The 25103-nt window shown below is 42.2% G+C and overlaps 1 protein-coding gene across 1 annotated transcript in view; it reads right to left on the reverse strand.

The window, feature by feature from the left end:
- Positions 1–25103, reverse strand: part of rsrc1 (arginine/serine-rich coiled-coil 1) — a 118698-nt gene that overhangs the window by 81836 nt on the left and 11759 nt on the right. Inside the window, exon 4 of the mRNA XM_086125226.1 lies at positions 15275–15460. Within this exon, the coding sequence (XP_085981352.1) occupies positions 15275–15460 (186 nt within the window). The remainder of the gene's footprint in view (positions 1–15274; positions 15461–25103) is intronic.

Raw genomic sequence — 25103 nt, forward strand, 5'->3', positions numbered from 1 at the left:
TATCAACTTAATGGCAGGTAAATTGGGGCAAAAGGTGGACCTCTCCCTCGACTGGTCACAAGTGAATTGCAGAGCGCATTTAGAGACCGACAAAATGTCATACTCAAATTCAAACTGGGAGTAGTACAGCTTAGTCGGCAATGTTTTTGGCTTGAGAAGGAGTCGCCGCATTCAACAACTTCAGTGCACTCAAGGAAATAGGAAATAACTACCTTAAAGTTGGTACCTCACCGAGAGCGAATGCTCACAAGCGTAGCAAATTTTGGCTTTTCGTCGGGGTTCGTATAAAAGGTTGTAAAGATGTTCGCATACACTTGGTTGACTTGCTGCAAAGACTTTTTGAAACATGTTCAAAATTTGGGGACCACAAGAGAAACTGTGTATGACCTTTAAAAATGTTTGCGAACATCGAATGAACATTTCTGCAACCTTTAACGAACCCTGACGAAAAGCCAACCTTGGCCACGTGCACAAAGCTTCGCCGCTCAGTGAAATGCAGGCTTTAATTGATTTCAATTGTCTTGTATTTCTGTATGCATCGCTTTGGTTAGTAAGAGAAAACCGATAAAGGGGGGAACAAGGCCAGGCTCAGGTAGGACTGAATACTTTTTAGCCCACACTGTCAAATTCAAGTCAACTCAAGTCAACTGTATTTATAGAGCACTTTCAAACAGCCATCGCTGCATACAAAGTGCTGTACATGGAGCAATACATATACAATAAACAGTAAAACAAATCGGTAATAAAGATGCAAAGAAGTCACAAACTCAACTTGAGGTGTTTTACCGGCGTCCTCGGTACACAGCTGTCCTGACTTGGGCCCGGACATTCTGGCTTTTTTGAGGACAATGTTGATTCTGATGTTTGGTAGAATAAAATACAGATGACCGATTTCTCAGCCGATTAATTAAAAAAAATTGAAGTAATAACATAACATTTTGTGTATTTTGTGGAAAGATAAGAATTACAGGCAGAACATTCGACCACTTCACAATTCTCTGTCCTTTACAATTTATTTAACTTTACAACAGAGAGAAAAATTGGCAGAATTCAGTCATTTTTTTAATGTGTGTTTAATTGGTCTGGCCCTAGTCCCGACATGTGCTGTTTCGAGGTTACAAATGGCGCACAATTATCTAGTCTGTGCAGTGATATAAATTACATCGTCACGCGGAACAAAAGAGCACATTCAGTTAGCGGCGTAATTACATTTTTTCCTTCCATTAGAGCGTTTGATTTTTATGGCCTTCAAGTGTTTTTAAGAAATGCATTGACTGTAATTAAGACTTTACCATTGCGACTACAGCGCAAACACATTCAGAGAAAATCTGTGCCGAGGCAAAGAAAACTGAATTCTTTTTTTTTCCAAGCTTCATAGAGTGAAAGTAATAGGACACATAACGAGGAGCAAAAGGGAAATGTCAGAGAGCAATCAATTTTCCTGCAGTTTCTTCAATAGCTGGCGGCGCCTTTCATATCTCCCAATTAGAGGCTTCCGTAATCAGAGCGCTACCTCTCCATTATTGAAAAGCAGACAATGACACCACCCAACATTCTGCTCGGGAAGTCTGGAGATTGCTGCGCGGACAGACAAAGACGAAAGCATTGGGCTGCTATGGAGGGGTGGGATTTTGTCAGTGTTAAAATCACATGTGGATATCTTTTGGCTCGCCCGAAAACTGATGGGGAACAATGGCAGCCCCGCGCAGCATCTGTCATGGCACAATATAAAAAGATGATCTTGGCATCAAATGGACAAAAAAAAAAAAAAGGAGAGGGAGGAATATGGAGGGGGGGGGGGGGGAGACGAGGGAAAGACGGGCGAGAGGTTATTCATTTGCAAATCAGGCCCTGGTGCTCAGCTCTATATCAAGGTAGCAGCGGGTGCCAGGAGTTAACAAGGTAATCACTTTCAATCCCGCCCTTCAATTGGACATCATACCCTCAGCCCGAGAAGAGCCCAGACCTTCTCGAGGACGGGATGGAAATCTGGCTGCACACCTCATGACAACCGTGTGCGCCGAGGCAATACACATTATATATTGGCACACGTTTTATACATTCAATACAACAGGACGACTAAGCATCTCCAGCTGGAAGTACTAGAGAACTTTGCCAAAAACAGAACAACACATATACTGAGGTGGTACCTTGACATACAAGATTCACTTGTTACGTGATCAAGCTTGTAACTCAATTTACTCACATATACACACACGCGCACACACACACACACACACAGATATAAATACGTATATAGATTTCATGAAGGGAAAAAAAACTACAAGAAACAAGTCAGTCAAAGACTATGAGAAGACATAATAAGAGTATGAACATTTGTATAAGAATAAATGTGAGAATTCGGAGCATAAAAGTATACTGTCAGGTTGGGTTGATTTATATACCTGATTAATATGGAAGCAACGGTGAATCTTTGACATTTGTGTGTTGTCATAGATTAGGACTTTTTTCTCTTTCTTCAGTTGAAAGGCAACACCCCCCCCCCCCCCTGCCAACGTTTCAAAGATATTTCCATTTTTAATATGAAAGGACTGTTACAGGTGATATAGTCACTCTGCATGACAAAATGGCAAAGCAGCAGTGAGGATCAGCCTGCAGTGAATTGAAAAGCAGGACATGCAAAACGGTGGCAAAAGAAACCGTGAAGCTAAACCTGTCCTAATCCTTTCCTCCTCTCTTTAGCTTGTGTCAGCTGTAACCGGCTGGCCTGAGAGGCAGTTAGTCCCAGTTAGCACCTCATCTGCATAATCAATATGACAACCTTATTTTTCTAATGCAAACAGGATTTTGTTGCTGAGCTGTTTACTGGTGTGTGTGTGTGTGTGTGTGTGTGTGTGTGTGTGTGTGTGTGTGTGTGTGTGTGTGTGTGTGTGTGTGTGTGCGCGTGCGTGCGTGCGTGTGTGCGTGCGTGCGTGTGTGCGTGTGCGCGGTCAGCCTCTGGCCAGCCGCAGTCATGGCCCTCTTTAGGTCTAATTAGATTAGGTGCGATTATCCCAGCTCTACCTTACAAGTGTACAGCCAGGATAAAGCGTCGCCAAAGCCCAGCCTGTCACACCGACTCGGCTCTGGCGTGCAGGTTATTGGGGGTCTGAGGGGGACACGTTGCATTCATTGTTATTCATTTCATCTGCACGCCGTGCCTTTTGCACATCTCTTCTATGGCCACTACTCCTGTGCTGTCACGTCGACGTAATCGCTAGCCCGGGGTAATTCTTGCTTTCTGTCTGCCTGTCCGTCAGAACACAAAGCAACATGGCCCCGAGCGCTCTGCGGCCTGGCCTGCAGGGAGAGACGTCAGAAGAGCGCCGACGTGTACCCTTGTGCGTCCTGCAGACTTCAAGGAAGCGCAGCACAAAGAGAAGTTAAGACATAGCGGCTGTTTCAGTGCACAAGATGGCCAACTTGCTTCAGTTGGCACTGATAGACCCCCAAAACTGAAATGTAGTTGCTATTGAGGCAATCATTTATGGCATTTATTTGACAATGTAAGATTTTTTGTTTTGTTTTTTCGCAAAACTTGCTCTAGCCAAGTTTGAGTTGCAAAACAATTCTGTAGAGATTTGCACACAATACATTTTATAATGAATAAGCATCTGTGTTTATTATGATGTATTAAAATAGATTCTGACCTGCTCCAGATTAGGAAATACGGCACAGCTGCATGCTGTTAGGTTTGTTTGTTTTTTTTCGTGATTTGACGTCTTTTGAGCAAGGCAATTTTGGAACTTCAGAATAATCCAAGGAGTCATGCCAAGCATTTTGTGCATCTGGGTCATTTCAGCACATGGTGACAATTGGTGCTGGCCTCCGCCAAAGCAGTTTTCCGGATGTCCTGTTCCATATTTTAATGCAATTTTACACAGGATGAGTACATACTCTACATCAAATTGCCACACATTTGGATCAAGTTAAACAAAACCTAACTTTCGTCCAGCTGCTGGCTCCTCCCAAATTATAAAAGCCATCACTTCATTTTCTGTGCCTCAGTAATGTTTGTTCGCAATATGGTTGTCTCCATCACTTCTACACCTGTTGCACAATCCGCTAGAATCACGAAAACCCAATTTTGTGCCTGCTACTTGGGATCTTAATAAATCAGACCCTAAGTCAGGCAAGTTCCCACCTGAGGCCCAGGTATCAAAATCCCTCGTTTATCGCGGTTAATGGGGACCAAAACCACCCGCGATAAACAAAAATCCGCGAAGTAGCGACCAATTAACATATATATATTTTTTTTAATTATAAAAAATTGTTCAAAAAATTGAACAAGGAATCATAATGTATCCCCCCCCCTCCCCCCAATAATCAGATCCGCTGGAAACTGGTAATCCACATTAAAAACAAAAGTACACATTTGGGCAAATGTTAAGATTCAATCTCTGTTACAGACAACATTGTGGGATCCAAATTGTGAATTGAATGAGAACTCCGGAGTGGAACACAAACAACAGTCACTGTATTAGTATATGAAACATAATGTAATGGAAATGCTAACATGTTTCTGCTCCCCTCTCAGGGAGCATTTACCTTCACAGTTCTTAAACTGCATATCAGTAACTATCCTAAGATAGATGAAGTCAAATGCATAATAAAAGAGTAAGATTTTATCAACTGTAAAGTCACTAATGTGTAATTTGTTTTTCTGGGTGGAAAAATATTTTTTTTCCGAAAAAGACTTGAGTGAAGGGCAGATGAATGAGCTCTTGAAGTGGAAAGAAAATAAAACGTTAACAGTGTGTCTCTTCAAGCCACAACAACGTTCTTTGTAAAGCCAGACCAAACAAACCCACCACCCTTTTTTTCTTGCAAGAGAAAAACATTTTTGCCGACAAGTGCATTTACATAATGCTCTAAATCAGAGCTGGCCTGTCATGTTTCCGGCTCGTAACCAGCCGTATACAATCCTGACTTCTCAGCCGTAAAAGACTACGCCGGTGAGCTAAGATGAGATCTTTAACACTTGGCTCGTACTGTGTTCAATGAAAGTCAAAAAAATAGAAGAGATGAAGGTACACACGGATGCAAAGAGGACAGCAGAGAATAAAAGAGGGGAAGGGGGTAATTTGATTGGGGAAGCATGTGTGTGAGCGTGCATTTGTGTGTGCCGCATGTAGGAAGAGCGGGGGGGGGGGGGACTTCTATTTGGCCGGATCTGGTCTCTGTCATCACGCTCCAGGCCTGGCTTCTCTCCGTGCCTGCAGCAGGTCTCAAACACATCAACACACTCGGACTCACACTCACAACGCTAAATGTGTTAGTGCTACAAATCGCCATCAGTCCATGAGCCAGATTTGTCTTGTGTATGCGCACGCGTATGTTTGTGTGTGTCACCCCCCCCCCATGCAAGTATTTGCATACTCCTTAAACAACTCGCTAAATGGTTCAGCAGATTACAGAGCGCACTAAGTGGATTGTCACAGCTCGCTATCGCTCACTGGGGGTGTCTCTCTTGTGATTAAAAGTGGCCAGATTCCCCCCTCTCACACACCCAGGCACATGTACACATTTGGACAGGTCATTCACAGCGCTTTGTGGTAAAAAAAAGTCACTCCAAAGACAACAAAAACAAGTGTAATATCCCTGGTACCATTTTATCCGGATCAAATGTTATGTTTCAAACATTGTACAGCAGCAAAATGCACACGAAGCCCTAATTCATCCTGACTTCCAATTGGCTTGTAAATCCATCCATTCATTATATTTATAAGAAATAATGCTCATGCAAATAATCTGCGTGTATTAATTGTAGTTGAAAAGTTAACATCAACTATGACGTGTTTTAGAACATGGATGGTGAGGGTGCTTATCTAATGTGTGCTGGGAAGTCATTCCATAGTTTGGAACCAGCAATAGATAAAGGGGCCTTTCCACTCTGAGCTTCGCTTGGACTTCGGTACTTCCAGGCGCAGCGGGTCAGCTGAACTGAGGCACCGGCCATGAGTGTAGGGATGTTGCAGCTTTGACAGCTGAGGCAGGGTGACACTATTTAGAGCAGAGGTGTCAAACTCATTTTTGTCGCGTGCCACTTGGGAGTTACATCTTCCCTCAGAGTGCCATAAAGACAGTGTGACCGAATAAATGTTTAATCAACACATTGTATTATTACTTGTACACAAAAAAAACAATGATGGCTCACTAGTTTTGAAATCAGTCAGGTATTTGTTCAATTATTGCTCAAATGAGTAAAAACAGGGCAACAAAATGATTGCAAAATGTCACCGTTATTTATGATGTTTGATAATTTGCAATTTAAGCAAGCATCACGGAAGTTGACACGGATGATTTGCTTTCGCGGGCCTCATAAGATGACATTGCGGGGCAGATCTTGCCCCTGGGCCTTGACTTTGACACCTGTGATTTAGAGATTAAAAAACAAAGAAGATTAGCCTAAAATGAACCCTAACGTGCACAGGAAGCCAGTGGAGGGAAGCCGGAGGACGAGCAATGTGCTTCCTTTTATGTGTTCCACTTTGGAGCCGGGCAGCTGTATTTTGAGCCAATTGAAGCCATTTGAGGGAGGACTGGTGAGCACCAATGCTTTTAATACATCCATCAGAATTCTATATTTCTGCCTTTTTTGAACTGCTTGTCTCAAGCAGTTAAAACAATCCAAACATGGTTGTGTCAACCTTAACTCATTCAGTACCAGCCAATTCTGGACCAAGTCTGAAAAGACGTTTAAAAACGTCTTTGGGAGTGAATGAGTTAGATAGAGGTTGAGTCAGACACTGCCTGTCCTGCATGAAAGAAAATGAGAAGCAACATTTGCTCATTAGTATCTTCATGATGAAAGGACACCAAAGAAAACAGTCATGGGCCAAGAGGCAACAACCCCTACACCACTGTAGTGTGTTTGTACAGTATATTGAGGAAGCACACTACTAATCCCCCTTTAATAAGCAAACAAATACAACAACTCACTGATTTGAGACAATGTGAGAGCAACCAAACCTTCTGAGGACGCTGCTTGAAGTCTTTTACCTGCAAAAGCCCCACTTGCACAGCCTAGAGTTCTCCACACAACACAACACGGACACACACGCACGCACAACACACAAAGCAGCGGTCACATCCATACCACCCATGAACATACTCCCGATAGGCTGAGAGGATGCCGCAGGCTTTTTTGGCTACCTTCTCACATACACACAAAAACGCACTTACTCTGTACACTTACTGTGGATTACCGACATTAATGAGCTGATAGATGTTGAACAGAGGCAAAGAACCAGGCGATCATTTCCTTAGTGTGAAGCCAGGAGGGAGTAAAAACCAACAGTTGTGTGTGTGTACCTAGGTTGTTATTTTGTTTTCTCTGTGCCTCACAGCAATGCGTCTGACAGAGGTTAAGTCTGAGAGATGGAGCAGCGCTAGCCAAGCAGAGGCCTGCGGCTCTTGCTGAGACCCCATTGGCGAGGATGGGTACTGCTCAGCTTTGTCGAGGAAAAATGCAATAATGAGAGGAATCACTGGATGAAATCAAACAGGGATGAATGGCGAATCATTTGTATTTGAAAGCTTTAGAAATGTGGATTACGCGAAACACTGAAGAGCTTCACAAAGACATCAGAAGACGCTTTAATGAAATGTGGACTGCCAGTTGGCATCTTCAACCCGGAGCTCATTACAGCAACTTTACTTTTCTACACACGGGGAGAAGACGTCTTTCTCTGCTCATCTCGGTGGCTGACCCACTCAGCCTTTGCCCACGTCGCACACCAAATGACACGAGATGGAGACGGGTGGACCTGGCATAAGACTTTAAATTCAGCTTAATTGGGAAGACCTCATGATTGAGGATGTGACGCCAGGAAGGCAGGCCACATTCTTACACCACCTCAGCGATCCTAAAGAGGAAACCAAAGGGTCGACACCGAATAACAATTGAGCAATCAGAAGCAACCTATGGCGGACATAAAGCTTGGATGATAAAAGATGTACTTACAGTATGTGTCAATGGCAGGGCAAGAAAAACTAAACTGAACTTTCAACAAGCATTAAAGTTTGATTCTGCTCAAGCTGCACTTCCCAAATGACTAAGCCTTTTCTCTGCGATGGTCCCTACTACGGCTTGTACAGACTAGTCGATTTATCGACTACTCCGCCATAATGTTGATAGCTTGATGTCGACCAGCCGCTAATCATGTGTTTTTGTCAACAACAACACAGGTGCCTCGCCAAAAGCAACCAGTTGGTGGGTCAGTGCAGCAAACTAGCAGCAATGTGGTGCTAGCGTGTGGAAATATTACACCAAAAATAAGACCATCAAGTCTGGATACGACCGTAGCGATGCAAACCCTTCTGAAAAGGCATCTTGCCAATGCAAGCTGAAACAAAGCTTAAACCTTCACATCAGCAGGAACCATGCGCATCATACATTATATATATATATATGTATATAAGAAAACCAACTGAGCACCGAATCAGAAAGCACAACGCAAGGGAGGCAAGGGGGTGGGAAAAAAACCTCTCTCTAAAGAAGAAACCTCGAACCCAGGCTCTGTGGGGTAACCGTCTGCCTCTGCTGGTTGGTTTGAGATGGGGAGACGGAAGAGAGGAACAGAGGCGAGAACGGGCACAACAACAGCTGTATCAACAACAGTAATGGTCCATTCGTGCCGATTATTGGAAATGTTCAGCAGTGGCACAATACCCAAAGGGTGCATCAAGACGCATTCCTTGGTCTGTCATCCGATTGCCTTTTTATATTTGACAAATGCAAGCAAAACATCCAAATGCTGGATATGCTCCATTGTTGTCCTTTGTTTTGGGGTCCCTGATCCCAATTTTTGTTGCACTCATTGTTGGGTTTCCTGTGGCCGTGTTGCATGATGTTACAAATGTCGGTATTGCCTCCCCCATCTATACAACCCACAGTGGAAACAAGACCCGGATGAGGCTAAAATAGCCAACTAAAATGCAACATTTCATGGAATTGTTACAATTCTAACCTGAAGAACACACTCCTCTTCAAAGGATGAACGTCGACACCAGTGCGGCATTTATTGATAGTAGCCCCTTTTAAAGTTTCCCCTCCTTTTGTGTCAACAAACGGCCATCTGTTAACTTGAGTCTCCACTTGATGCTTGCTATTTCCAGTTGGGAAATGGATCACAACAATAGGTGATGAACGCTTCCATCAGCTGTGTGCTTCGGTGAAGGTGAACACTTGTTTAATACAGGCTGGTAAATTAAAGAGTATGACTGTACCGATGCGTGTATTTTAGCACATTGCTCCAGCCCAATAAAAATGGAAACATTGACAATCGGACATTTCTATTCGAATCAACTATGTGAGAAGGGTGAAGATTCAAAAGGTTTATGGTTCTCACTTTTCCTTTTCAAACATGTTGAGTAGGTATGTTGTTATTTTTTTGGTTTGTTTTGAACATTTGTTTTATTATTGGCTATGTTGATTTACTTGCTGTTTTGTTTTTTACTGTGTACATCACATGTTTGAAGATGAAAGGTTAAAATCATCATTTAAGCCACTTACCCTGGGTGAAAGGTAATCAACGGTTTGTTTACTCATGGTGCCATTGGCAATCGCTCCAGAAGTGTGTGATGTCATGTTGAAAAGGTCCATCGGCAACTAAATGCCAGCGCGAGCATTAGACCTCGGATGCGCCCATATGTCAACAGGGCAGTGTGAAAAGGGGCTTGTTATTATGGAAATGCCATCCGATTGGTGATCAACTTGGCCGACTCAATTAAGAAACAGTTCGGGCATGATTTTTGTCAAAAATCCATCAATGAAAGTCATGTGGAAACAAGCAATTTCTACAGCATCAACAAATACAACAACAAAAAACACAGCCGGCGTCCTGACCCTGCACAATCATCTGCTAAATACACACACACTCTCGCTCACACGTGCAAGCACACCTACAATCACCCACTTAACCCTTTGCCACTGGTGAAAAGCAACAAGATCTCTTAACAAGAGCTCGTCGTTTTCAATGAATTTTGCATGAAAACATGCCGCCGGAGCACCAAGTTGCCTGCTGTCATACTAGAGGAGTGCTAAATGTTTAATGACGACAACAGCGCGTGCACAACAGTGTGGGTTGTCAGGGTGCCGCTCTGAGGCCCCCGCCCTCTTTCATCCTGACAGACTCACTAAAAAGCTCCTGATCCCCCTGCCATCAACATGGCACTGCCGCACTCCTTTCCTCCCACCCAGCAAGGAAACCTGGATGTAAATGAGCTTGGAGTACTACAGTGTGTGCGTGTGTTTGTGAGTAAGTGATAAAGATCGTGGCGGTTTAAAAGAAGACCCCCCCCCCCCCCCCGCCTCCCAACATCACCATTAGACGAAGACGAGAGGAAATGAGGGAGAAGACAAGATGGCAGACGCCGACAGGATGCACAGTTGCAATGCTTGGCTTAAAATATTCCTCAAACATTTCACATCTGTCAGCTGTCTTTCTTCGGCTAAAGGAGCATTTGTCATCCTCCTCATCTCCTGTGGAAGCATGTGAGGAACAGCCACGTCGTCCTGGTTTAGGTTGCCGATAACGACATGACAAGGCCCAAAGATCGAACAGCTTCACTTGGAAGGGACTCCAAAAAGTTTACAATCCAGTTTTTGAGAGAGGAGTTTGACGTTTAAAAACTGCTAGCAAGATTCGGAGTCATTTGAATGTATGTATCTACTGAAGCTAAACTATTTTGAGAAATCATCTAACTGCAATCGACCCCTCCCCCAATATACAATGACTTTTTCAAGGTCCTCTTCCTATGTATTCGTTTTCAACGAACATAAGCAACAAATTAATCCGTATTACAATAAACAACATCCGTTTTGGTCTTATAGGTTAGGCTAAAATAAAGGCAAATTAACCTAGGTTGGGCAAAGATTCAGAGCCACTTTCAAGCGGTGCACTGCATTGGCATTATAATGCTCACATTGCCCGAGTGTATCGCTCCTTCCGATCATGTCAAAGCCAAAAAGCAAGAAGAATAAAACTACGTTTTGGTGCATACAAAAATTAACGTTTGCGAGCAATGTTAGCTTCGGGATAGGGACACATACTTGATTCCTCTGTGAAGTTGTTGAGGTGGGGTGAAGGGGGCCGACTTGTGTTTGGTTTAGGTGCTACAAAAACAGTGATAAGCTGCCTCTACAAGTTACAATAATGTGCAACGGCATACACCCATGGCTCTGTATAATACAGTCCGGAATCTATCATGAAAGTGGTGAGTGTATTGGTCTGGAAGGAAACCAGTCCAATATGTAAATTGTTACCAGCAATCATTTCACTGTCATAGTTTCACCAGTCGAAGTCAATGGTGTCAGATCACCTGGCAGGAAAGGCAGTTTGAACCCTATCAAAGCCTACTACAGGTGGATGCATGTGGGGACACACACAGACACATGCACACACGCGCACACACACAGATGCAAACACAACACACACAGGCACACGCACACAAACACGAATGGAAGTTCATATGTGCGTTCAAATGAAGACAGGCTAAAGCGGGGTCAGAGATAAAAAAGGAGATTGCTATCACTGCTGAAGGATATTGAAGCCTTAATAAGAAAATATATATGGTAGTCAGGCTTAACATTTTCTTAGATACCTTTATTTGTTTTCCTGATAGCGATCCAAGAAAAACAATATTTAATGGCAGCAAATATATGGACCGGTATTCGTTTATAAGAAATTGCATTCGTTCGCAAAATGAATTTTGAATCTTGAAAACCGCTTAAGACCACCCCTCAACAATCCTCACAAGACTAAACGTGCACATTTTTGCTTTTCCATTTGTTTTTTGTGCCTCTCATTTCAAAAGAAGGAGCAGTTTACCGGGGTGTTTCGAGAAAAGAATACACACTCTAAATTACATTGAGAGTGTGGAAAAAATCTGAATCGTTTTCTCTTTGATTTTTTTTTAGTGATTGTCCCGGGCATTAATCCCAAAATGTTTTGCATTATTGAAGATATGTTTTCCAGCAAAAATACAATTAGTGATCCATTTGAACTTTAAATGGTTAAAATATAAACGGGCATCAATTGCAGATTTAGGCAACAAGACCTCGCTGGCCTCAGGTCAGGTCAGCGTTCACTACTAGCATAAGGCCAAAAATGGCATCCATGGTTGAGTTCCCAGGCAAAAACCACTGCTGTCCAAAAAGAACACAAAGAGTCGTCTCACATTTTGCCGATATTAATTCAGTCTGTTAAATGGACACATCATGGAAGGGGGCAAGACAAAGTAGTGGCTCTCCTGAGCCCCGACAGTGCTCATTAAACACGCAGCACAAGGAGTTGGCACCGTGCTTCATATTTGAAAGACTGTGGGATTTCTTCTGTGTCAAAAGGTATCTCAGGCTGAGCTGGTCAGTGTTAACATTTGACTATTAATTATTCCACTAGACAAGCCAGCCCATGATGAACACTCACCGCAGATGAGTCTTCTACAGGACACACACACCTTTTTCCAGTACAGTGGAACCTCCAGTTCCAAATGTCACTGTTTACGATCAATTCGAGTTACACAAAAACTTTTCATAGAAAAATGACCCCTATGTGTGTACTCATACAAACAATCTTGGCATGGACTAGCGAATGCATCTATGCTGTGCTTCTTATTGTGCTGCATTTGCATTACCATCACTAACAATGTGCAGAATATTTTGCTGTAAACTCAAAGTTATAGTTGTATGCCTCAACAGTGGAAGGCGCAAAACTATTGCATATTTGGGCAGAACTTCCGCCTCCACATTCTCAATCGTCCACTCAGAAATGACAAAATAAAAAGTCTAAAAAGCACTTGATCTTCATGAGGAAAATACTAAACACTATTGTATTTCTTGAATTAAAGCATCTCTTTACGCAATAAATGGTTAATATCAGTGTAATCATGTCAAAATAGCGGTCCACACACGGTTTTGCGAGATGAAGTTCCACCTACATTCAATACATTCACCCAATCCTAAATGCCAGAAGGAGCCACGTCCACTCCAAAAACGCGCTGGCTTCTGTGGACACTTGAGCGACTCCTCCAAGCGGTCAGAAAATTGCCTTTGTCAACACAAACTGAATGCAGAAATAGGTCCCATGACAACATGTTGAATTTTTTCTCCTGGGAGCGGAATTGCGAGTAGCTTATAGGAAAGGTGTCATATTTAAACCATAAATATGAACAATTTTGTCAATCATGCAAAAATGCATGGCTCTCCATGCCCACACGCAAGGGCATTCCAGTATCTCAATTGCTCCATTTTTTTCCCACTTCACTCAAAGCTCGCTGGGACTATAACTAAAATTTTTGCTCGCAATACAAAGTGTGGAGGGGAAAAAAGAAGATAAAAAACCATTTTTCCACCCTTTCCGCACCTTGATATATGTCATGAAAAATGTCATGTTCAGTTAATCACACAAAATCGATGCCAACATAGTGACTGTAACAGTAAGTCTGGTTGGAAAAGCTCAGTTACTGTGCATTTGTAACTGTATTGCACCCATCCATCTATCCATCCATCAAATGAGATACATTTTATTGAGGTTTGCTAATAAACTGAGATTGGCGAGACAGTCAAAATTTCCATAGACCACCCACTTCGGATTGATTTTAACTTGTGAGTTCAGTCCTCCCACACTGATGTGAGGCTGAGCAGATGGTGTGCATCACTTGATGAAATCCACTTAAGTATACTTTTACACACGCACGCATGCAGACACGCGCGCGCGCGCGCACACACACACACACACAAAATCAACATTCAATCTGACGTGAAATGGCGAAACTCATTCTGTGGGGGGGGGGGGGGGGGGGGGGCAGAGTGTATTTTTTTTTTAACAAGGCTATAGTTCAGCAATATGAGCATTACGAAGGCTCTATGACTACCCAAGTAGTTGGAAAATGATCAATAGCCCCACAACCACTTCGCAAAAATATAATGCTAATTAGAGGACACACCTTGGTTGAGCATGTCCCTATGGTCAAGTTATTTTCAATATTTTCTAGGTGTATCATCAGCCTGTTTCATGAGTTTGCCTGTTTTTTTTTCTGCTGAACCACAATTCAAAAGCGATGTCTGATTTTCATTGGTTAATTTTCATAATTTTTAAGAATTTAATATTACTTTTAAATTATTTCGGTGACCACAGTGGGTTTTCCTCTCAGTAACAGAGGGGTAACAACAGTTTTTCTCCACGAGTGTATTGGCATGTGAGTATTTCTCCATTGTGAGACAAATAAAGGTTTTCTTATCTTATTTATTGTCTGTCTAAATGTGATTGTTGTTGTTCAAATATCAGTTGCTTCTAGGCTTATAACATTGTGCCACTAATGCTCTTTGTTTGCCCATCGAAGGCATTTTGCATTGTGCTGATGGCTTTTTTTCAACACACATTTGACCATAAACTTCAACTGGGAGTTACAATTAACAGCTTGCGGCCTCGTTTGAATATTTGACTTAATGTGCCATAAGCAAAACAAATATTACTACTAATAAAAATAATAAGAAGTAAGTCAAGGTCCCATTGTATGTGGTTACTATAAAAATGCATCTTCCCTAAATAATTAACAACTCCAATTGAGTCCCTAACTGCTTTTCTTTTCAACAATTTCATTCAAAGAGTAACATATCATTTTATGACTTGATACAAAAATAAAATAAAATAAAAAAATAGAGGCATGTGACATTGAAGAAGGACTTAGGATGTTATTCTGGTGGAGACCTGTAAGGTAATTTGCCCTGAAGCAAAACCTCCCTCCACCTTTAAAAGACAACATGTTAAGTCACCAATGCAATTCGCGACAGTTCCAGACCTCGGTGAAAGGTTGAAATTGACTAGCTTGGATCCCATGACAGAAGCACTAAAGGCATTGGAGATGCATCGAATCTTGTTATGCAGCAAGGCTTATTGCAGATGGACCACGAGTGGCAAAAGTTGAGTTAAAGGTATCAAACTTCAACAAAGTCGCTAAAAATGGAATAACCTTCGACTGCTCTATCACCATGGCATCGTCTCTTACAAGAGGGAACTGGATCAGATTATCAGAAGGGTGCAGGGAGATGCTTGATTGCAGAAGGAAATTGAAGGAGAAAAGAGCGATGGGTAAAAGGATTGAGTGACAGACGGATGGAAGGATGATGAAGGCAAAGCTTCATATTTGGCCTCTATTATACTCTGTGTGTCCTCTGTGGAGTGGAATTTAGGACTGATATGAGAGCCGCTCAGCATGTGAATCTACTGGTGCACATACAGTTGAATGTGAGGGGTTATTCATCACTTACCCCTTTTTCTCCACCTTGTCCTTGGTCTTCTCTCTGTCCCTGTCCCGATCCCGTCCCTTGTCTTTATCTCGGCCTTTATGTCTGCCCCGGGCCCGGTCTCTGCTGCGACTCCTTCGGCGCCCGTGGCTTCCTCGGCGACTGCGGCTGCCGCTCCTGCTGCGAGATCGTCGGTGGCGAGAATGAGACCTAGGAGATGGAGGGGATGTTTAGACGACGGGAAATGAACAAAAGTGTGGACTTGGGGTGGAACGAAAATCGATTTGAAATGAAAATTTTTGATTTTGACCGGTTTTGGTCATTCAACCGAAGCGAATCAACATGTTACGTTTTAAAATGTACCGTTCCTAAAATCGTCTCACACCTCGTGTCAAGATACCTGTATATATGGAAACGTATATTATGAATCTGTCGAAAGCAGTGATGCTGCTGATGTTGCCAATGATTTGTGCTGTACTATATTTACTGTGTATATTGTCTGGCCAAACTGTCCTTGTAAGGTTTGATGATATTGTCTATTTAAATAGAATGCCACAACCACCTCTTGGTTATGTTTGTGGTGTTGTTATGTTAGCTGTATTATATTTGTGTACTGCTGTATCTCGTCTGGTTTGGCCTTGTTTTCCTTTTTCCTTTTTGCCATTTACTGTGATGTTTATCATGAGCGATGGACGTGCCATTTACCTGGGTCTCATTTTTTGTTTTGTAATCACAAATCCTAGCATTTGAACAGGGGTGTGTTGTCTATTTATATCCGCTGTAACTTGCTTTTTCCTGGAATTTGTGTGCCGCTGTTTTTTGAATAGTTGAAAGTGGTAAGAGAAGGCAAAATGTCCATCAGATTGGCGGTGACCGAGCGCTCTAGTCTGCCGTTAAATGTTTCGCTGTCACGATAGCGGCAAATGATAAACCGTGTTGAGCTATGCGAGGTACATCAGCGACAGCAATTAGGAGTGTTTATAGTTGGTTGAATGCTTCACTTTTGCTTGAACGTGTGACAATAAATACTGTTCAAATGTTCATATAAAAAGGGGCCTGTTGGTTAAGACTCTAAATTATCCATAGGTGTGAATATGAGTTTGAATGTTTGTCTGTCTGCATGTGCCACGTGTTTGGCTGGCAACCAGTCCAGCTACGTGTACTCCGCCTCTCATCTGTAGTCAGCAAGGATAGGCTCCAGTTACCACCCAAATGACGATAAGCAGTATTGAAAAACTGATGGATATTATTACCTATAGACATATAGATAAACAATCTTCCACTGTCATTGACACATATGTACACTTTGGTCTACAATTAATCAAGCATGCATGTTTTTGGAGGCAGAATGAGAACCCGGAAAAGCCAAAAACATGCAAACTGAGCAAAAACATGCAAACTCTATACAGGAAGACCAGACACCAGCTTCAACTTGGGACTGATGGTCTGTGAGGCAGATGTGCTAACCACTAGTCCATTGTACTGCGGGACGGATGGATAATTGATCCCTGATTTTTGTTTTGTTTTGTTTTTTTGTTTGAGACAATCAGATCGAAATAGACACTGAATGGATTGTAGTCGAACTTATAAAGTGAGCTAGAGACAGTGTAGATTTTCAATGCACATCGCTCATAAATCTATACAGGGTGCTCCGAGTTCTCTCTTACAGTCTCTGTGGTTTCTGTCTATAGTTTTGACAATAACATATAGACAATATAATAAAATAATAGATTACATGACTTCAAAACGCTGGAAAAGTAGATTAAATCGACTGCAGATGACAGGCCACCTCTCTTCATGGAGTCGTTAGAAGAGATAGAGGCAATGTAATTCTTGTGACTGTCACCAAAAGGCTTCCTTTAAAGTGCTCTGCGTTCATCTTTCCCTGTGTGGGTGTAATGCCGGTTACATTAAATCAAACACACACGCACACACACACATACACACACACGCACACACACACACACACACACACACACACACACACACACACACACACACACACACACACACACACACACACACACACACACACACACACACACACACACACGCTGCGGAGATATAGCCAATTAGAGGTTGGCTCAGAGGAGGACCAGTCATCGGTATTGATCCCACTGCTGACCCCCTGGTCTCCAAAAGATTTACAGTGGGAAGATTTACTCTCTTAGTTAACACACACAAGCGTGACTGTATAATTGTATTCACTCACACACACACACACACACGTATGCATGGAGGGAGCAACAGATATGACAAGCATTAACCAACTGAAGCCATATAGAAACGTTTGGTAGTAATAACACGTGTGTGATTTTGTCAGGGTGTACATACTACTGGATTTGTGGAAAAGCGACCACCAATGATTGGAAACCCCAGAAGAAATCAGCTGCTGAGATAACGTTATTTTCCAACATCTATCATTTTATTGATTTGTCTATTAAAAAAAAAAAAAGTCAAACCTGCTGTCCACAAGCTTTATTGCTTTCACCCCCTCCTTTATTAGTTTGCAGTTTGGGACATCCACAGCTGTCTCTCTGCCGACTGGAAACTAATCATTTTCTTCAGACACCTGTCACCGTACAAACAGACAACAGTCTGACAACTGTTGCAATCAATTAGGAGCAGGGGAGACCATCGCAATGGCTGGAGAGGAGCGGCTCTATTTCAAGTCGCCTCCGTTGGAGATGGGGGTTGCAGTTGGGCTTTATTTTTTTGGGGTGATAAAACGTTGCAAACATTGGCTTGACTAGTTTTTTGTCCTTGCATGAATAAATGTCCATTTGACAAGCAATCGTCAAAGGTTAAGTTACATTATGGACACATGTGACTACTTTTTGGCAGTTTTCCGTTGGTATATCAAATTCATGTTAAATGAGCGTCGTTTAAAGTGCCTCTGATAAACCCCCAATGAAGTTCAGATGTTCAAACAGGCTTTTCCAGACCCCCCCCCCGCCCGCCCCCACCCCCAAAATAGATTTATTGACGAGGCAAAGGACAAATGAATGTGGGGAAAAGTTTTGACATTTTTTGAACAACAAAAACATGGCATTTGAGCAGGGATGTGTAGACTTTTTACATCCACTGAAAGTTATTGATGACTAAAAACACAAGTCATATTAGCTTTTACTTTTTCAAACCTGAGTTATAAACTGGAAAGCTTTCCAATAAACTGGAAAGCTTGGGAGGAACCTCCAAACGGAAAACGGCAAGAACGGGTGATTTCGATGAGCTTTTTAGGGAGTAATTAATTTCTTGAACTTTGAATTGCTCCTGTCATTTAATGTATCCTACTTTCCGCACAATTACTTTCCCTGAACCTTTTGTCTACTGCACTGCTAAGATGCAGCTGAGCAGAACCCCAAGCGTGAGCATCAATTTTAATCAAACATCTGATCCAGAGGTAAAAGTATTCATTAAACACAGTAAATTTGATTTTGGGTGTTTATCAGTGTGTACCAGAGCAGCCATTAAGCTGCACAGAGAATCAGAGCTAATGGGAAAAGGGAAAGAAAAACATTGGCATTTTGGAGGTTCGGAGTCTCTAGGCGAGATAATTCATCAATCGCACAAAGAGACTTTGGAATGAATGACTCTGTGTGCTGACAATGCCTGCGCATGTTTGTAATCAACAGTACATGAGGGAAAAATAGGACAGAATTGCAGTGTTCCAAGCATTCGTCTTACATTTCCCGCCAAGCAGACTGCGACCAGAAGCCGCAGATGCATTCGACACAAATCTCGGTCTGTGTTTTTGTCTCCCTCCTTTCTCTTTCCCCTGTGAAGAAACAGCCCACTTCTGGGGTGTGATGCAAATTAAATTTACTGTAGCTAATAGAGTGAGCCTGCGCTGCTAAATGTCAATTTCCTGACCAAGTCCTTCCCCTTGGAGAAGGATTAGCTCATTTGAGGCTGGGGATAAATGGGCTAATGCAGGACACACACAGATAAACAGTTGTGGCTGGACCCCAGGCCAAGTCTTCCCTCTGCTTTACATTTCATCGGCCTTATTATCTCCAGGGAAAATAGATGTCCCTACGGCCGAAACATATTTTCATTTCTAATAAAAGGCCCTTGCTGTTTGCCCCACATATGAGCCCCCGATACACACGCTGTCCCCAATCACTGGCTTGTTTCGCCATCCCTCGCTCGTTTCGCCATCCAGTCCATTAAAATCCCAGCTTTGCAATTGGCTGGGACCATTTTCCTGGTGAATTATCAATAGAGTAATTATACGGCATGTTGGGAGCTGGGCTAACGCTTATCACCGCTGACCCCCTGGTGTGCGCGAGGATATGATCCCTCACCACAGCCCATTGGGGTAATTATGTGGCTGGGTATGAAGCTGGATGGTGTGTTACCCTTATCAGTCAGTATTCTATTTCTGCATTTTATTGAAAATTGGACATTAATAGCAGCGACGCGATACAATGCGTGTCAGATACCGTTCAGGTGAACGCCTCCGCTGGCATCTGACCCCGGCTGAGTCATTATTTATACCGCAGCATGTGAGGACGGGTGCTGAGCATCAACATAGGCACAGATGAAACCTTATCTTCAAGCCATTTTTGCAGAATTGATTTTTTTCCCGTCCTTTGTCCATCCCCCATCGAATGCTAGGAGTACAAAACAAACTCTAAGTTTTGTCCAGATATGCTGACATAATTGGAGGAACAACAAATCCAGTGGTGTTCTTACAACCGCCTTGGAGAGAGAGTCTCTGTCCATTAAGCCCCTACGAGCGAAGATCAACAGTCTTGTGACCCTAATGCTATCATATTTCAGGAGATGCCAGCGATAGCGACCCGTGTCTGACCGGGATGAATCTTTCACCAGCAGAAAGCCCGTGACAAGGGAAGGAGGGGCACTAATGATATCATAGCATCATCAGGACTAATTTCACATGAAGAACTGTGTCATTTTGGGAGAGTACAAAAGTTTGAACTGAGCTCACAGGGTTTGAAAGTGGAGAGAATAGCTTGATTTTTCATGGTTTTCAAAGCGTCATTTTATATAATGGGCCTTTTTTTTTTAATCGTATAATTTAGGCGGGGTTATTTGCACTTTACAGAGACAAACTGAACTTCTGATTGGACATCTTGAGATCCAAAGTTTTGGTATGCTTATCTCCGACATGTCCAATGCACCTTGATCAACCACAATCTCCTCTTAGATTTATGTAAACAAAGCACCCCTCCACCCACACACAATCTATGGAACTATAGCTTCTGAAAACGCTTGCTTGGCAGCAATATTACCAAGACAGGCTGAAAAAGAAACGGAACACATTTGAAGAACTTCATTAATGTGCTGTTCCCTGTCGAGTTATTTCCACTCACGGTGCACACAGCAGCAGCTAAGTAGCCCCACTTAAAAGTCACTTTTCTCTTTTTTCTGGCATTTCAGTGTGTCTAAAAAGCACCTTGAGTGAGCAGTGTGTATTTGCTACTGCCAAAAGACGTGGAAAACAGCTGTTCCCGCCTGACGCTGCCAGCTGAACGGAATGCAAATATGTTAACCATCTAGAATTTATTACTTTTGAGTGCTCTTCAAACGCCACGGCAGACACAAGTTTAATTTATGATATTCCTCTAATTATGGGAGCTGTTGAAATCATTTCCCAAGCTGCTTCCTCCTTCCAAACAGTCACATTATCTGTTCCCTCAGTTCACAGCGCACGCACACAAGCACGTACACACACTAAACGCACAAGGAATCGCTGCAAAGTAGGTGATTGTGAAGACAATTAAGACAGCAAAGGCAGAGCATGAAAGATCCACAGAGATGAGGTTTTTTTGTTTTTTTTCCCCCACTCTCAGTCCTCCCACCACGCCATAAATGCAATGTTTAGATTTGTCATAATCTGCTGTTTGCTTTCAATTTAAGCAGGCGTCAACACAAACGTCTGCAATGCCTCGCCTTGCTGTGAAGCAGAAATGAGACGGCGGGCGTGTGGACCACCCACCCATACACACACACAGTTACAGGCACAAGCCACAAGGTCAAGTCATTCAGCAGAGTTCAAAGAGCCCTTAGATCTATATGAACCTACGCCGGGCAAGCAACGATGAGGGCAAAGACGAATATGTGCAAAAAGACGCCTTGAGTGTGTGCGTTGATTCGCCGGCGTCTTCATCGGCGCATGTGCCGAGCGTCAATCAGCCGGGCCGCCGCAATCCTAAACTCGGTCGTCTGGTGAGCGCCTGGCACCTTTGGCCCGCACACAGCCACAGCATGACATGACACCCATTAGCAGCTGGAGATGTGGAGGCCTCAGCTACGAGGTCAAGTGAAGGTCACGCTTAGAATAGGTGCTAACTTGCCAACTCGCTCACAGTCACTCATGCAGACTGAGGCCAGCTTGTTCCACGCTCGCCTTGCCCATCTTGCTCCTGCCAATCAATCACAGCCCTCAAGCAATTAGTTATGGCTGGCTAGGAGACAGATGTAATCGGTTGCCAAAGTGTCCGTCGAAAAGAGGCTGAACAAGATGGTGCATTGGACTGTGATTGAGACAGCAAACTAGATCTTTGCGCACCGTTCCTAACCTCAAAGGCTGAAACTTTTGAATAACATTTTGTTAACTCAAGCACACTGGTTTTGGTTTACTTTCATGTACATGTCACAACATTACACATCCTCAAATGTCAGTGACCAAACGTAAACAACAGTCCAAATGGTTGATCTCAAATTAGATTTCAACTACTTCCAATGGTCAAATGTCTATAAATAAATAGGTCCCTAAATGCCGGTATCATGAGGAAAAAAAACAACAAAAAGTTTGCTTAACATTTTAGTTGCGGTTAACTCATTCAGTACCAGCCAATTCTGGACCAAGTCTGAAAAGACGTTTAAAAACTTCTTTGGGAGTGAATGATAACAAACCCATTAGCTTCACGATACATCAAAGCCTATTTCTTTTCTATCAGCCAAATAGACACAAACTACACTCTGTGGGAACTGAACTGTTGGTGTCATGTTTAAACCTGGTGTCCAGATTTTGTATTACAGCGATGGCATAGCCGTGACATGCTCCACTGATAAGTGAAGTTAGAATTGGCAATTTTAAGATTTTGGAATGACTAAATGACTGTCAGTACTGAGGTACTTTATGCAGGTAGAGTATGGAAGTCAGAATTTTGTTACGAGGAAAAAAAAATTGGTTTTAAACACAGTCAAGTTCATGATGAATGAAATATAGGGAAAGGGAAATAGAAAGAAAGCTGGCTGTAATTAGCAGATGTGCTCCTTCTCCACTCGGAGAAGATGTAGATTTCTGCCTCTTGTACACATTGCGTATTTATGAAGTGGCACGAGATCTAAGGGCCCTTAGCATAACAGCCTTTTATTGCTTAAATGTGGACGGTTGGGCCCCGTGTGCTTAAGTGATTTAGGAACACGCTCACAAGTGCGGTATAAGAAAAATCATAAAGGCTGAGGAAAACCATGTGGGCGGACTGTAACAGGCACCAAGGAAAGGGCCGACAAAAAGCAGACGTGCATTCCACTACTAAAGGGAAACTACACTTAATTAAACACCCAAGAAACAACTTGGGAAAGGACTGTTAAAAAAAAAATACAGCACTATCAGTTTCCAACAAAGTTGCCTTTTGACAGACCTTTTTTTGTTCATAAACTCATGTCACGATGAACAAGAGCCAACAGCAAGCGGACCATCAGGAAATTAACAGAAAGTGAAAAGAAAACACTTTCTTACATATGACCACATAAAACATATTTTATTTCTAGAACTAATCCTCACTGGAAGACACCCAAAAAAGGAGGATCCTGTTGTTTTATTATGGTTTTACAGAAACTAAACTATACTCGGACAATATTGAAGGAGACCTCAAATTGCTAAATGTAGTCAGACAAACTCTTGGTCGCTCGAACTTCAGGTACAGTATTCTTATTTAATCGCTGGCATTGGGCCAAAACCTCCCATGTCACTTTTTGATACATTTCACATGTTTTCACAAATCCATCCTATTGATCAGTCTACACGTGTTATCTTTACAAATCAAATACGATTCCATCACTTGGAGATGCAGGTATGTCATATTAAAAAAAACATACTATTGATTTAAGAAATGTGTGTGATTATTATACTTTGTATCATAATGGAGGAGCAAAATGATCAAATATCTTTCAGTCTGATGCCTTTAAAGAAAACTACCATCATTGGAATTTGACTATAAAGTTCCTTTTCCCCCAAACAATTTTTGAACTTCAGTCTAGTAATAGTTGGACATCATTCTTATCATGCAAACTTGCTCTTGTGCAATGTGACTTTTTCTCATACTGTTTTATTTTATTTTGCTTCATATCATAACTATTATTGTAATAGTACAATTTTCATCAAGGAACTTTTTTTGGGAACATTCCAATTTTATTCTCTACTATATTAAATTACATTGTGCTTTTTTTAGTCATATTTTGACTTTAGTCTGATTTTGTTCCTTTTCATAGTGACATTTCTTGTTCTGTGCTTTTCAGTTCATATTTTAATAATCTGACTTTGTTCTTATACATTACGACATGCTACAACTTTGCCATTCTGAAATTCGCAAAGCTTTATTTTATTCTTAGAATTACGACTTTGTCCGTACAATATTCCAACCTTATTCTTGGAGCACTACTATGACATTTTTACAACATGCCCATTCTCTCATTGTAATTATAACTTTAGGCTTACTATTACAGACTATTTCTGATCAAATACTTTATTCTAGAAATATTTTTCATGATATCAGTACTCTTTTTCTTCATAATTGCACATTTTTATTCCTTTTCCAGTGCACTAATATTCTTTTGCATTTTTTATTAGTATGTCAAAGCCCAGATTTAAACGATGCCACAAATCACTCTGTTATTTTAATATCCCATGCTGTGAGTTGAAGGAGGCATTTGGCATTAGTCACCTTCAATTGCTTGACTGCATTTAAGTAACTGAATGTTCCCCCGATTTTGATTTTAAGCCAAACTCAAGAGTCACACAAGGGATCTGCATTTTGTGGTGCCCAATCACACAAAGGTTAGTCATGTATCCTTTGGCCAACCCGTCTATTTTAACTTCCTGCTCGTATCGTCAGCCCAAACAGACGGAGGGGACAGCGAATAGAAAATATTGAGAAAGTGTTTCATTACGTTCAAAAAGACTGTCAAGGTTTTAGTCAGGCCACACATGATCCTTGTTTCATTTGTGTGCCACAACTACATGAGTGGCTGTGTGATTGAAACCACGTGTGTGGATGTTTGTGTACTCGTCATCCACATCCCACTGACAAGTGCGGGCAGCTCGTCCATTACATGTAATTTGCTCTCAAGTTGTCCACTTGGGGAGGAGATGAGCTATGACGGAGGACTCATTTTTTTGTTTTGTTTTTTGGCACGGCAAGACAACGCACGTGTCTCCACTTTATGATGAGTTAAGGTGCATACTGACACATCAATAATTCCGGGCTATCATTCAACCGCTCTCTTTGTGAAGATTACACAACCAAATCAAGAGATCAAAAGATAACACATTCAAATATTGTTACATAGTAAACGTTCTCACGCTTACTTTCAGGCTGCGTTGATGAACGTCAGCTAAAAGTCAGCGTTGTGCCAGCACATTATAAAGACATACTTGCAGGAAAATGTCCATATGGTTTGAGCCGGATCGTAACCAGAGTTCAAGGTAAACACGCCTGACTGAGGTTTGTCCATGCATCTCTCAGCTCACATCTCCAAGGGCCCGCTCAAAACCTGGCCACCTGACACACGCACACACACACGTACGTGCCCTTCCCTTAGTATGTGGGAAGCATGGCTAGGAGATGATTAATTAAGTCCCAATTTGTTGTCATGT

The sequence above is a fragment of the Hippocampus guttulatus genome, chromosome 12 (genome assembly GCF_054856545.1).
Source record: "Hippocampus guttulatus isolate MCC_2025c chromosome 12, RoL_Hgut_1.0, whole genome shotgun sequence".
Taxonomy (NCBI): Eukaryota; Metazoa; Chordata; class Actinopteri; order Syngnathiformes; family Syngnathidae; genus Hippocampus; species Hippocampus guttulatus.